The sequence below is a fragment of the Suhomyces tanzawaensis genome, assembly GCF_001661415.1.
Source record: "Suhomyces tanzawaensis NRRL Y-17324 unplaced genomic scaffold CANTAscaffold_4, whole genome shotgun sequence".
Taxonomy (NCBI): domain Eukaryota; kingdom Fungi; phylum Ascomycota; class Pichiomycetes; order Serinales; family Debaryomycetaceae; genus Suhomyces; species Suhomyces tanzawaensis.
In genome coordinates, this window is record NW_017963639.1 from 504,751 (window position 1) to 518,772 (window position 14,022).

Sequence of the window (14,022 nt, forward strand, 5' to 3'; positions counted from 1 at the left end):
TTGACTCTTTTCTCGTGTGTGATGAACATGACAGAAAAGCGTTAGCAAATATTTTTCGCAAGTACAGAATGAACAAAAATGTAATTGTTAGAAGATTTGAGGTTTTTAATTACGAGAGAGGTAAAGTGAGAAATCAGACAACATTTCTAGACATGCTAACAACTTCCAATGAAAATGTTTTGTATACTCTCGTTGATGCCAACACCATAGAAAAATTTGTGATTGCAAAAAACTACATGCAAGCCGATGAACTTGTTAGACAGAATATTCCCAACCTTCTTGGTGTGTTTTCTTTGCATCAAAAAAATTCAGGACAAAGAACAAGCATGACCAACGGAACACTTAGAATTGATCCGGTTTATTATTCAAATGACCTTGCAAAGTTTTCAGTTGGATCAATTTCAAATGCTAGAGAATTAGAAGATTTAAACTCCCAAGTTGCAGAAGAACGCGAGAATCTTGAGAGGTTGGCCAGAATACGCAGAGGTCTCGTGAGCTCTAGAAACACATTGCTTGAAACATGCAGGGCAAAACTCACCAGCATTTCACAAAGTTTGGAATCAACAACCAAAGAAATCAGAAAGGTTGAGATTAAGCTCAACGAGAATGGTGATTTTGCTAAGATAGAGTCTTTAAAGACAGAAATCGAGGATTTAAACTCTCAGGTTAAGACCTTGGAGAACGTCAAAACGTCATTGATTCAAGACTATAAACAAAAGATAGAGAAAATGGAATCGTTGAAGTCAGAGGCAAATAAGGCAGAGACCGAATTGAAAGATGTTCAATCTAGAAATGATGAACTTCAAAACCGCATTATGAATTTGGAATTTGAGATTTCAGAGATCGACTCGAATATTCAGGGTGATGAAGCTGATATCGAAAGAAAGAAAGTGACAATTGCAGAATGCGAGCAAAAAGTACAGTTGGCAAATGCTAAGCTCAGGGAGGTTGTTGAGATAGCTGAGTCTAAATGCAATAAGGATGAAGTTACGATAGGAGAGAATGATTCCCAACAATCTATCCAACGTGAATACGAAGAAATTCAGAGACAAGTGAGACAAGCAGAAGAGCTGGTTGGAAGACCTCTTGCAGAGGTGCAACTTGAATTGGCACAAGCAAAGGAAAAGCGAGATACTACGAATCGAACCATAGAAGAGCTCTCAAGGGCCTCAGGCGATACCAACTCTGCTTTGAATGTTAGATTCAATACTTTTCATACAACATTTTTACACAATGTGCAAGACGCATGCCGTCTTTTCGAAAATGCTCTAGAATTGAGAGGATTCAAGGGAAGTTTGACCTTTGACTATGAAAATAAGAAGTTAATCATGTTGGCAAAAACACGAAATGATGACCAACCAAGAACTATGGACTCACTCTCTGGAGGCGAGAAGAGTTTTGCACAAATTGCACTTCTTCTTTCTATTTGGAAAGTTATGAATTCTCGAGTTCGTGGTCTTGACGAATTCGATGTTTTCATGGATTCTGTGAACAGATCGATTAGTATCAAATTATTATTGAACGAACTCAGGCAATATCCAAAATCCCAAAGTATTTTCATTACTCCTCAAGATATTGCCGTGGTTGGTGATTTGGACAACGATGATGTCAAAATTCATAAAATGCCTGATGCTAGAAAGGAAACTTAGGTAAGTAAATAATATCGGTGAATTCTATTAAATATATACAGGTCAACTCTATTAGTTATGTACAAGGAAAAGTCTACTATATAAGTTGTATTATGCTTGTATACTTCAACTTCATTTCTGGATTTGCATCTATCAAAGTAAGATACTTCTTATACTCCAAATCTTCCAATAGTATAGTCGAACAAGTAGTTGCTTTTCTTCTCAAGAATAGATCCCCATATACCTCGAGATCCTCAATTTTAATTGAAGGAAACATTAGTATGGTGTTGAATAACTGGGTGTAAACTTTCACCGAAAGTGCTTTTTCACTCTTTTGTGAAAAGTCATTATACTGAGTTATGACATCGTCCAATACTTTTCTTAAATTCACTCCATTGTTAGGCTCTTGGATGATGCTTTCTCTGATGTAATGCAAGATGTTGATATAATTCTCTTCACGTAAAAGAGTTCTAGAGTTAATGTATGGGAAAATTTGGGGCATTTTTTGTAAGATCAGAAGCGCTTCCTTGAACCGATAATTTTTACTCAAACCTTTGATGATGAATATATGGAGAATGAAATGAGTGGAAAGAATGGTTGGTATTATGGTCAAGATTCCGTGGTCTTTCGAGGTGATGTTATCAAGACTTTCATTAATTATTTTCTCAAAGTATGGAAGATCTGAAGTGTACAAACTTCCATTCAAAATCGGCATAGCGGTTGAATTAGGCGAGGTGTAAATATTTCTGTCTATTATTGGGTTGAATAGCTCAACACCCAATTTCCTAGCAGTTGAATCTTGTTGCAAATCTAGTGACGACTTAATATCAACAGGAATTTCATCGGAGTACCGGTTTGAATTTGTTTTGATGTTATTTCTTCTCCAGACGTGATTCGTAAAAACAGACATTTTCTGGAGTTGGTTGAGCTTCGCCCAGTTTTTGTGATTGAAATGACCTCTGAGGGAGTAAGAGAGGTCTTTGAATGCTAATAATGCGTTAGGTAAATCATCTGAGATGCTATATGCTTCGACCAAGGAAATTTTTAGCGATTTATATGTTTTCCTGTGACTTATGTAAGAATAGAACCTCTTGAAATATTTAAGTAGGCCCCTTATTCTAGCATGATCTTTGGAATGTTGAAATATTGCAGCGAGTTGTTCGAGAATGGACGGTGTCAATAAGAAAGGAAATTCAATGCTCTCATTGTTGTAGGCACTAATATTCTCGTGGGAATAGCTACTGTAATGATCAATAAAGTGATGATAAATTAGAACTGCTCCATGATGATTCCCTGATCGGCACATTTGTTGGATATAAGCAGCCCAAAGTTCGTTAGATAATTTGAATTTGCGATCAGAGTCGAAGATCATATGAATCATACTCGTCGCAGCTCTAAAATTACCAGATTGTAGGAAGTTGAAAATTACCACCTCAAGCACCTCATTGTCATAGTGGCAGTATTGAATGTTCCTGGATATTTGTGTGAATATTTGTTCATAATCCGGAGTGGGCTCCAGTAGTAATAGATGCAAATTATGATTGAGTTTCTCCCGAAGAGCTAGCGAGTCAGGTGTACTAATCAGAGTTGAATAGTTAGGGTTGTGGCTTTTTTGAATAGGAATTGTCACGGTCTTTTCATGTGTCTGACCATGAACATTTGGACTTGGTGTGAAGAATGGTTGAGTGGTGCTCAGGTGTCGTATATGAACTGCGGTTGGGACTACAGCACTCAAAGACCGAGGGTGAAGCAACTGGTTGGCTATCACATTGAGCCATATGCTCCTCAGTCGCTTTATCATTATGGAGTCTTGATGGATCAGACCATTCACATATCATTCCGTAAAAACGCTACTACAGCATTACGTAATCAAGATCAAAACTTCCTAAAATTTTTCAAACTATGCTCATACGGCTTGTCTACTACCGTGGGGAACAATGTTAAGGATAGGTTTATCAACATCAGTCAAAGCCGCAAAAGCGTTTCCACGCGTGCAGAGAGGATTCTTGAGCACTCCTCTCAAAACTTTGGGGTCTTCTGGAAGAATCTCGAGTTCATTTCAAGCAGGAGGTCTTCGTTTCAACTCCACCAGTAGCGGAGAAAAGTTTGAGATTCAGAACAAATTGGTTTCTTTCGACGAGCCAGTTGAAGCCGAGAAGATTGTATCTACTTTGACCTCAAACGAGTGGGGGTATTTAGATTCTATTGGCTTAGCTCAAGGATGGGGACCTACCGCATTTGTGGAACGTTATCTTGAAGCTGTGCATATATTCAGTGGCTTGCCATGGTGGGGAACCATTGCTGTTTCCACCGTTATTGCAAGAATGATTTTGTTTCCCTTGTACATGTCCGCCTCCTCGAACGGTGCTAAGTTGGCCAAGGTCAAGCCAGAAATGGATGAGATTTTGAGTAGTTTGAAGAAAGCAGAAAGTAACCAAGAAAAGTATGTCTTGGTTCAAGATAGAAAGCGTTTGATGAAGGACAACGATATCAAGTTCTACAAGCAAGTCTACCCAATGTTGCAATTACCAATCGCCTACGGGTTTTTCCAAGCCTTGAGAAAGATGTCTGCTTACCCTGTTGAAGGTTTTGCCGACCAAGGTTACGCTTGGTTTGAAAACTTGACCCAAGTGGATCCTTATTTGGGTTTGCATGGTATTTCTGCTGCCCTCATTTTGGCAATTGTCAGAGCCGGTGGAGAAACTGGACAACAACAAGCCATGACTGCGCCAATGAAGAAAGTGCTCATGCTCTTGCCTTTCTTGTCTATTATCATTACCAAAGACTTCTATGCATCTGTAATGATCTATGTTGCAACCAATTCTTTGTGCTCCATGGTTCAAACATTCGTCTTGCGTAACGGTACTTTCCGTAAGTTGTTCAAGATGCCACCAACCACCGTCAACGCTCCAGCCCCTGGAAAGAAGCAACCGGAAACCATTTCTGACTGGTTCCGTCAACAAAAGGAGAGTTTTGACGAACAGGTGCACTCTAGAACTAAGGAAACCTCTCGTAAGCTTGAGGCTCAAGTGTTGAGAAGAAGAGACGGAACTGATGGTTTCATCAAAAGACACAATAAGTAACTTGTATATACGTAACACTTGTAATATAGACCCAATATTCGTAACAGGATGTTTGATGTATTCGCTAGCTTTGGCGTGGATGGCTACACCAAATCAGATACTGTGAAATGTTCTAAACCTGTACAAACTACAACTTCATTACGGCGAAGTTCAACTTGATAAGCTCCAATATGACCACCCACAGCAAATTGGGCATTTTCGAGTGCATCTCTCCTTTAGCTTGTTGAGATTCAGTTGTGCTGGTCTTATTGAGTGCTTGTACCACATCGAGCTTTTGGTTTGATGCGTCTGATATCCTGGCAGGGTTTATGTCCATTTATAGTGCAATGACGAAATATACAGATCAGGATTGAGACACGTTCGTCCAACTGTTCTCACCGTCCCCGTTTATTCTACTTCTTGATACTACATTTTGCACTGTGAATGAGATATACAGTTGGTCGAGACGATTTGGATGCTGCTGGACGTGCTTATGCCACCAAACCGTGCATTATACTTAGAGTTATGGGTTATAGAATGGGATAGAGGTATAGCAGTTTCGTACTAGAGAATATGACACGAGTAGTGGATACAAGCACCTCCGCTACTTTACCACTAATTGCCTGTTAGAGACATCAGGTGCAAAGAGTCACGTGACACATGGTCAGCCCAGGCTCCAAACGCCAACGTGCTCCATGTGACAGATATCCTTGCGAGAGTAAGAAGGTCAGGGAGCAGTGTGTTATGGTGGGCCAGATGGGCCCCGTGGCGTGCTGGATCCGCCAACCCACTCTACTACCAATCTTTACTGTAATGCATAGAGCTCTCGGGTGGTTGCAGGGTGCCATGGACAGATTGGGCTAACAGGTCCCCTATTGGTCTGGATAAACCAGCGGTAGTCACCTTCCTGATTGGGAAGTCCCGTCCGCCGGTCCGCATGCCTCCCACCGCCGCACCGCACCACTCCAGCACTGCCTAGTACAAGAAAATAGGGCCCGCTACAATAGTAGCCTAATCAAATAAAGTTTGGGATCAATACTATTACGGCCGCCCTAGTCTTGGGGGTGGACCAGGTGGGAGATGAAATTCCAGCCCCTTTTGACCCTGTCCAGGTTATCGAGTCAGCTCATCTCTGGTAGCTGATCCAGGCTCGATCGCAGACTGGTCCCACCATAACCCGCCAGTGGTCCCGGTGGTGTCCGATCGGGACCAGCGCTAGATCCGTCCCTCCATGCTTGTAGCAGTGCGTCGGCCGTTACCAGCGGTATTGTTTCCGCGGGAGTGCTTAATAATCATTGCTTTTAATTATTGACTCAACGAAAAATTTTCTGCGCATTAATAAGGGATATAGTATTTAACCGTGGGCGATCGCATTTGAATCTCACCCTTTGATACCAAATTAGCTAACTCTATCACAGACTTAGACTACCCCCATAGCACACTCACCAAGATGAACTTTCAGGCAAATGAGTTTCTCAACGACTTAAACCTTGATTTTGATCAATCACCAGCACTTAGTGATGGAATGAGTCACAGCGACTTGGACTTGTTCTCGCAAGCCGAATTCTTCGACTTGGACGCATTCTCCAAGTTGAAGCCTGTGACTCAAGTCGCTGGTCAAGTACCCGCAGGGCAACACCACCACGTTGCGTCGGTCAAATCCGAGCCGGACTTATCGCTTGACTTTTTGAACTTGCCAGAACACGACACTGGCAGCCCAGTTCAAGAAGCTGCATCACCTGTTAGTTCTTCTGCCACTCAAGACAAGAGAAAGAGGAATACCGCCGCTTCTGCTCGTTTCAGAATCAAGAAGAAGATGAAGGAGCAAGAAATGGAAAAGAAGTCGAAGGAATTACAAGAAAGACTCACCGCTTTGGAGAAGAAATTGAAGACCTTGGAGATGGAAAACAAGTGCTTGAAGAACTTGATTTTGGAACAAAACGAACAAAAGAACAGCGAGTTGTTGGAGTCCATCAAGAGAAGGTCCATTTTGGATTCAAAGCCGGTATTTCAATTTACCAACTAGTCAGCTTGCTGACCCACCCTGATAACTTGTTGTCAGGACAGATCTTGCATTTTCCCCTGCATAACAGATCTCGACATGCAATTCTTCACTGATTTGTGTGTCAAAGTTTGCCTGCACGTCATTTGACGTTGTTGGTGGACTCAGAAGTTCAGCTTCGGCTTTTCTTCGAAAGGATCTTAAAATCCAACTTTTAATGACCCGTATGAACATAGATTACGACGCTTATGTCCTTATTCCAGATCCAACTCTGTGAATTGTCCCTTGGAATATTTATTCAAAAGTCTCTTTCAATTCTTCAACCAGAAAGACCGGGTGTGTTTCCAACAAATGCCCCACCCAACGCCAGATTTTTTGGTGTTGGACGTCCTTGCTTTTCTTTCATTTTCACTAATGCAAAAGTATGTTGCTAGCTCACTTGAGTTAGACAACCCAACCAGTAACTTTTACCGTAGACTAGTTTGAGCTATTGTTGTGGTGGGAGGCGTATTGTAATGCAAGCAAGCTCCATTCCCAGGCATAACATGAGCAGGAATACCGTGCACCGTCCCGATCTAGATCGGAACTTTGAGACAGAGCAATTACCGGTGCTGGGCCAAAAGTCGCCTAAAAAGCGCACGAGACCAGAACGTGTCCGCCTGAGGTGTGCCTATGCGCTGACTCCTATAGGAACTCCTATAGGAGGCTTCGTCGTGTAGCTTTCGAACTGTAAACAGCTTCAGATCGCCTGGTGGCCGCGGCTTATCATACAAAGTCGTGTCCCTCCCCACACTTTGTAGTGACTCTATTTGTTCTAGTACAACAGTACAAGGAGTGATACAGAAACCCCACTGTGAACACTATTAGCGATTATACTCAATCGTAGATAGCTGGCCGAACCAAACGGCTTGAATTATTTGAGAGAGCCGTCTGCCGCTCTACATAAGGCTTGCTATTGATGCTGTGGCCTAAGATAGACGATAGTTCATGAGACATGCACAATATGATACGAGAGAATGACACAGATGTGGCGGGTGAAACGCTGCTGGGGAACGATAGACCAGCGAATCAAGGGAGTGGCCAACAACCAACGGGGCCCAACAACACCTCTGAGCCGGAGACCTTTGCTCCGATTGACCGCGAGACAAGCACCACCCCAAAGATAGTTGACGACAATGGCATTGAACTTACCGCAGAGAGGGGGAACTCAGGATATAACAGCCCCAATGTTGGCATTTTCCATCGCCCAACATTCGAGACGGCAATGCCTGTCCGCAATGCAATCGAACGATCAGTGTCGCCCTGCGAAATAACAGCGCTGTCTCTGCCAATATCCCAAACTGGGCATATTCTTCTGTCAGCAAAGAGTATAGACTCCCTAGTGCTCCCTCCTCCGGGGAAGATTCAGGACAATTCTCTATTCGGATCTGTCGAAGAGCAAATTGACTTGAGGCTAGCATCCTCCGATAATCCTACTGCTGTCATGGAGTTGGATCTCGATGGGAACATAAGCTATCTCAGTAAGAATTGGGAATTCATCGTCGGTACCAAAATCAAAAAGATCATAAACAAGCCCATCGCTAACATTATTCTTGGGAACACCCCGGGTGATCACCAGGTGTTCAACAACGCAATCGAACAGATGACTAAAGATGACTACTCCTATAAAGTAAAATTCATAACAGCCACAAATGATAGGACAACACATCCCGCAGATTTACATTCAAGTGGAAAGATAACCCCACAGCATTCAGCAGAAGATTTGACTCAAATACTAGAGCCAGACCAAGAATATCTGGACGCCATTCAAACGGAGCATAACGCAGCTGAAGATATGGTCCATGATTCTGGCATATCGTATGATTCTGATGATAGCACAATCTCTTCAAAATTGTCCAACAATGGAGATGTGATAGAGTTGGAAGCGCAAGGAATTTTGATTCATGATCCCAAAACAAGCCTACCAACCCATTCAATGTGGACGATCAAGCCGTTTGTTCAAATTGATTTGGATTTAACCTTACCTGAAAACTTAATTAATTTGTTAGGTTTTGGTTCTGAAATATTTGAGGGGTATTTAGTGAGTCTAAAAGAACAAGGGATCATTGAAGAAGAGTCTGCTCCTCAACCGAAAATGATTTTGTGCAGAATCTGTGAAACTCATGTGCCGGCATGGTTCATTGAAAAACACTCTGAGTTGTGTATTGTGGAGCATAGGGTTAGCGAAGATTTACAAACGTGCCATGATGCAATCAATGAGCAAGTGGACTTAATCCAAAAAATTTATGATAGTTTGTTGTACTACCATCAGCACCCGTCTCCAGGGCTGCAATCGCCAGTGCTGACACCCCAAAATCAGTTACATGGCCAACCTTCATCTCCACAATTGACCGCCCTGTCTAACTATCATACTAGCCCAGTTTTATCCCCATCACCACTTTCCTCGAACCTGATTTCTTCCAATTCCTCAGATGACAGCCTTTCAATAGTCACCGGTTTGATACACGAATACAAAGGAATACCATTACCAAATATTGCTAATGATGCATCTCCCAGGTTGGCAAATCAAGTTTTAACAAAAAATTTCCAAGCAAGTAATCCAATGATACCGACAAGAAGATTCCCATTCGGTATTCTTCAGAAATTAATAGATTTGTGTAACGAGGCATCAATGATAAATCCAGCAGAAACCAACTCCAACGGTGATTTGGAGTTTTCACCAAATACAGAGAAGGCTGTAAATGCAGTTATCAATTGGAAATTTTTTGAGACTACTGACCTTGCAATAAAGACCATAGTGGAGGATACTAAACAATTGGTGAATGAGAAAGTCGATATTTTATCGAGACTAGTGTCGATTCTACAATACTCAAACAAGATCAAAAAAGAAGTGGATGAGTTGGTGCTAGAAACGGTAGGGCAAACAATCTTTAAGATCAAAGAGCAAACAATGCTCAAGGAGTTCAACTCTAATAGTACCCCGAGGAATAGTACCCCTGACGTAGCAGTCAATGATGAACTCAATATTTCACAGTCTAATGAGCATCTGATTTCAGATACTTTGGATATCAATAGATCGGCATCTCTCATCCTTTCACCACAGCCTTCCAGATCTAGGAGTCCACATTTGTTACAAGAGCCTTACTTCAAGGATGAAGAGTTAAAGTCAATTACTCCCAAGGATATTTTGCTTAGGGGAAGAACTTCTGACCGAGTGGGCAGGAGTAGTGTAACCAGCTCAAAGTCATCGCTATCGATTGGTAATTCTAGATTTGGATCTAACGAGTTGGTGGAGTCATTACAAGACCTCGAATTGTCTAAAAAATCATCGGGCAAAGACAACACTTTTGCAAATCCACCCCCACCTTTATCCAACAGCTCTTCTTTCTCCTTACCTAGAAGACACTTATCGCCAGCTCCTTATGTTGAGAAGCAGAACTTCTCTTCTTTCCAAAGAAATATTAACTCAAGGTTGGATACCAATACTCCCCACACTTCGCCATCAGTTTTGAATGCTGATATTAACAACAATGATAACATTATTTACGAAAAGAGAACAAGTTCAGGAGGAAGTGCAATTCCACCGAATCTTCTTCCTCAACACGGTCGCAGGAATTCGATTAACAAACCTCCTTTATCACCATTATTAGTTTCAACTACTCCATCCAGTAAACCGAATGGTGGTGGCATAAGAGACTACGAGGTGATCAAACCGATTAGCAAAGGTGCCTTTGGCTCGGTTTTCTTAGCCAAAAGAAAACTTACTGGTGATTATGTCGCTATCAAATGTCTTAAGAAGAGAGATATGATTGCTAAAAATCAAATCCTTAATGTTAAATCAGAACGGGCGGTTATGATGAAACAGTCAGATTCTCCTTATGTGGCTCAATTATACAGTAGTTTCCAATCTAAGGATTACTTATACTTGGTTATGGAGTATTTACACGGTGGTGATTGTGCAACTTTGATCAAGACACTCGGAACACTTGGTGATAGCTGGGCTAAGAGATATATCGCGGAGGTGGTAGTGGGAGTTGATGATTTGCATAAAAGAGGAATTATTCACAGAGATTTGAAGCCAGACAACTTGTTGATTGACAGTAAGGGACATTTGAAATTGACTGATTTTGGTTTGTCCAGAATGGGTGTTGTTGGAAGACAAACTCAATCTCGTCGTAAAAGCAGCAACAATGAACATCCTATAGAGCTTTTCAGAAAGAGTTTGAGTCAGAATGCAGTCCATCAAAGCCCTTTATCAAACGTATCGGGATTAGGGTTTGGAGTTGACTCTCCTTTGACAGAATTTTCTCACAAGAGAACTAGTTCTGTGACCCCATTTTCATTATCTCCCACATTGGAAAATACCAAGTTGGCAACTGGAGGATTTCCTGCTGTTGGCCCAAGTTCCTTGACCTCTCCGACTTTATCATATCTCGAATCCTTTAATCAACCTGCTCCACAACAGCTTTCACAGTCTCAACATACACAAGCACCCCAGCCTCCCCCATTGCTTACTCACAGAACATCATCAATTTTCAAAGGTAATAGATCTGGATCTAATTCGAGTGGTTTAGAATCACCATTGCTTAAACCAGTACTTCCTCGTACTTTCTCGGAATCCTCCTTTGTTTTAGTTGAGGATGATTTTCAAGTCAGTCCTTCACACAACCAAGCTGGGAGTATCACGAACTATGCTTTGTTTGACCCAGCTAATGAAAATAGTAATGATGTCAAGAAGTTTGTGGGTACACCTGATTATTTGGCTCCTGAGACAATTGAGGGTGTGGGTCAAAATGAAGCTTCGGATTGGTGGTCACTCGGGTGTATCTTGTTCGAATTTTTATTCGGATACCCTCCATTCCACGCAGACACCCCGGAGGAAGTATTTACAAATATTTTGAAAGGTTCAGTTGATTGGCCACCCTTAACAGAAGAAGAAGAAAAAGAGTATTGTTCTCCAGAAGCAAAGGATTTGGTCAAAAAATTATTGAATTTGAACCCTGATGAGAGATTGGGCTGTAACGGAGCTGATGAGATCAAGGGCCATAAATATTTTAAAGGTATTAATTGGTCTACGTTATTTGATGAAGAAGCTTCGTTCGTTCCCACTTTAGATGATCCTGAGTCTACTGACTATTTTGATTTGCGTGGTGCTGACATCGCTCAATTTCCTAAGGAAGACTCCGATGAAGAGAAACAAGCGGCTTCTGATATTATGCAAGTGAAAACTAATTCAACTTACACAACTGAATTGGGTTCCCCTTCACTTGGAAATCAATCTTCATCTTCATCTTCGTCATTGCTAGTTCCAGGTGTAGCAAGTTCAGGGGGTGGCACTAACAAGAGGGAAAGAAGATCAAGCAGATTAGCAGATCCCAGTGAATTTGGTTCGTTCCATTTCAGAAACCTTGCAGTATTGGAAAAGCAAAATAAGGATGTCATCAACAGATTGAAAAATGAACACTTGGAGCATCGCAATAGCTTTTCATCTTCCTCCTCGGAATCTACACCATTATCCAGGTCCAGAGGGTTTTCTTTCAATGGCGGAAATCTGAACAACCAATCGAGCCCTTTCAAAAGACCGGTGTCACCGATTGCTACAGCATCAGGATATGGAACTAGCGGTAGATCTTCGTCACCTCACAAAGTCACAGAGACTTCATCATCTCCGCAGTCAGTAACTTTCAAGCAAGAAGGACCAAGCTCAGCAATTAGTAACTATTCGAGTGGAGATGAGTTCCCATTCGAGGTAGGGAAGCTGTCACCAAGTTCCGAACCTTACCCAAACGAAAAACACCGGTCATCTGTACATTCTTTAACCAAGCTGATATTGAGAGATTCACCTTCGAGCTCAGATACCGAGGATACCAAGAGTTCAGCATTGTTAAGAGTAAAGAAGAGAAGAGAAAGTTCAAGACGCTTGGCTGCATCCAGTATAACAAGTGGATCCTTTTCAGCAGATGAGCCACCTTCAAACCTTAATGAGTTGGACGTGCTTTACTGTGAGTCAATTCCAATTGTTCGTCATAGTGTAACGAAAATGCTAGAACGGTGCGGGTGTATTGTTGTGGCTATATCTGATGGGGATGAGCTAGTAAGAAGAGCTACAAGTCAAGTCAAGTTTGATTTAATTTTTACTGCCTTAAGATTGCTGAAAATCGACGCCGTTGATGCAGTCAAATTAATCAAATTCACTACCAGTGTCAACTCGAATACGCCAATCATTGCTGTGACTGGATTTGCGCATGAGGCACTTGGGTACCAAATTTTTGACGATGTCATTGAAAAGCCTGTTGGGATGCAGCAAGTTAACAGATGTATCCACAAATTTACCAATTACAACAACGATGAAGCAATTGAATCCGATAATGAAGGCAAATGAGAATTTGCGATATGATTGTATGGTTCATGAGTTTATATATTTAGATTTAATATTCAAGTCTTCACTATTGGCCAAAATTGGTGATCAGATCTTTTATCAATAGTCATGTTGAAGGATCAAGTCTTCCTTGTAGAAGTAGCTCTTGCTTCGCCCAATTTAGAGGCATCATCTATAATGTTTTGTAAGTTGCTATCTTCTTGCTGTGCAATGAACTTTTTCGTTTCTTCGTAACTCTTGAAATAATGATCTCTGTACCACTGGAGCTGGGCAATGCTTTCTAATATGTCTGATTTTGCTGTGTGTTGTTGTGTCTTCTTTGGACATTGCTTCATCAATTGGGGATTATGCCTGTTCCCGAATTCCATGATGGTTGATACATCAATTAGTCTGTAGTGCAAGTGTTCCACGACTTTAGGGAATTCCTTCATCATGAAGAATTTATCCATGTGAATCGAGTTTCCTGCCATGATAGCTGTCCTTTGGTTGGGGATGTACTTTTGGATGTAGTCATACAATTCGGTCTGTACCTTTGGTAGAACCTGTTCTGGGGAGGCCAAAATTTTGGCCACTAAACCCGACTTAGTATGCTGATTTATGCACCATTCATTCATAGCATCCAACACCTCCTTGGGCTGATACACCACCGACTCGTAACCGTCTTCGTCGATGATATTCAAGTTTCCGTCAGTGATGATGCAACAGATTTCGATAATATGGTCATTAAACACGTCCAACCCGGTCATTTCGCAGTCGATCCATACGATGGGCTTCTCCACGTTTTTGGTGGACTGTTTCAAAAGATCTCTCATCTTTTCCACCGAAGACATCTCGGTCTTGATCTTCTTTGCTGGGGGTTGCTCTGCCTGTGGCGCTTGGAGCGTGGACTTGGCTGCTTCGGACATTCTGAACGATACGCTGGTGTTGTTATTGGCTAGGGCTCTTGCGCTG

The 14,022-nt window shown here is 41.8% G+C and overlaps 6 protein-coding genes across 6 annotated transcripts; 3 read left to right on the forward strand and 3 right to left on the reverse strand.

Annotated features, from left to right (window-relative positions):
- Nucleotides 1-2,046: 2,046 nt before the first annotated feature.
- Nucleotides 2,047-3,084, reverse strand: CANTADRAFT_38869 (uncharacterized protein; the record flags this gene model as incomplete). The annotated part of the gene is made up of 1 exon (XM_020208772.1): nt 2,047-3,084. A coding segment is annotated over one exon (1,038 nt), but the record flags the coding sequence as incomplete, so codon positions are not given.
- A 428-nt stretch (nt 3,085-3,512) lies between these two features.
- Nucleotides 3,513-4,744, forward strand: CANTADRAFT_26134 (membrane insertase). Its single transcript, XM_020207661.1, has one exon. The coding sequence runs from the start codon at nt 3,566-3,568 to the stop codon at nt 4,709-4,711; it is 1,146 nt and encodes a 381-aa protein (XP_020064192.1). The 5' UTR covers nt 3,513-3,565; the 3' UTR covers nt 4,712-4,744.
- A 94-nt stretch (nt 4,745-4,838) lies between these two features.
- Nucleotides 4,839-5,027, reverse strand: CANTADRAFT_90186 (uncharacterized protein; the record flags this gene model as incomplete). Its single annotated transcript, XM_020211667.1, has 1 exon — nt 4,839-5,027. The coding sequence occupies one exon, from the start codon at nt 5,025-5,027 to the stop codon at nt 4,839-4,841; it is 189 nt and encodes a 62-aa protein (XP_020064193.1).
- A 1,113-nt stretch (nt 5,028-6,140) lies between these two features.
- MET28 (Met28p) lies at nt 6,141-6,716 on the forward strand (the record flags this gene model as incomplete). The annotated part of the gene is made up of 1 exon (XM_020211668.1): nt 6,141-6,716. The coding sequence occupies one exon, from the start codon at nt 6,141-6,143 to the stop codon at nt 6,714-6,716; it is 576 nt and encodes a 191-aa protein (XP_020064194.1).
- Nucleotides 6,717-7,923: 1,207 nt separating this feature from the next.
- On the forward strand, nt 7,924-13,065 carry RIM15 (protein kinase; the record flags this gene model as incomplete). Its single annotated transcript, XM_020208371.1, has 3 exons — nt 7,924-9,008; nt 9,108-11,947; nt 12,020-13,065. Coding segments are annotated over 3 exons (4,971 nt in total), but the record flags the coding sequence as incomplete, so codon positions are not given.
- A 125-nt stretch (nt 13,066-13,190) lies between these two features.
- On the reverse strand, nt 13,191-13,883 carry REX2 (Rex2p; the record flags this gene model as incomplete). The annotated part of the gene is made up of 1 exon (XM_020209942.1): nt 13,191-13,883. The coding sequence occupies one exon, from the start codon at nt 13,881-13,883 to the stop codon at nt 13,191-13,193; it is 693 nt and encodes a 230-aa protein (XP_020064196.1).
- Nucleotides 13,884-14,022: the final 139 nt, after the last annotated feature.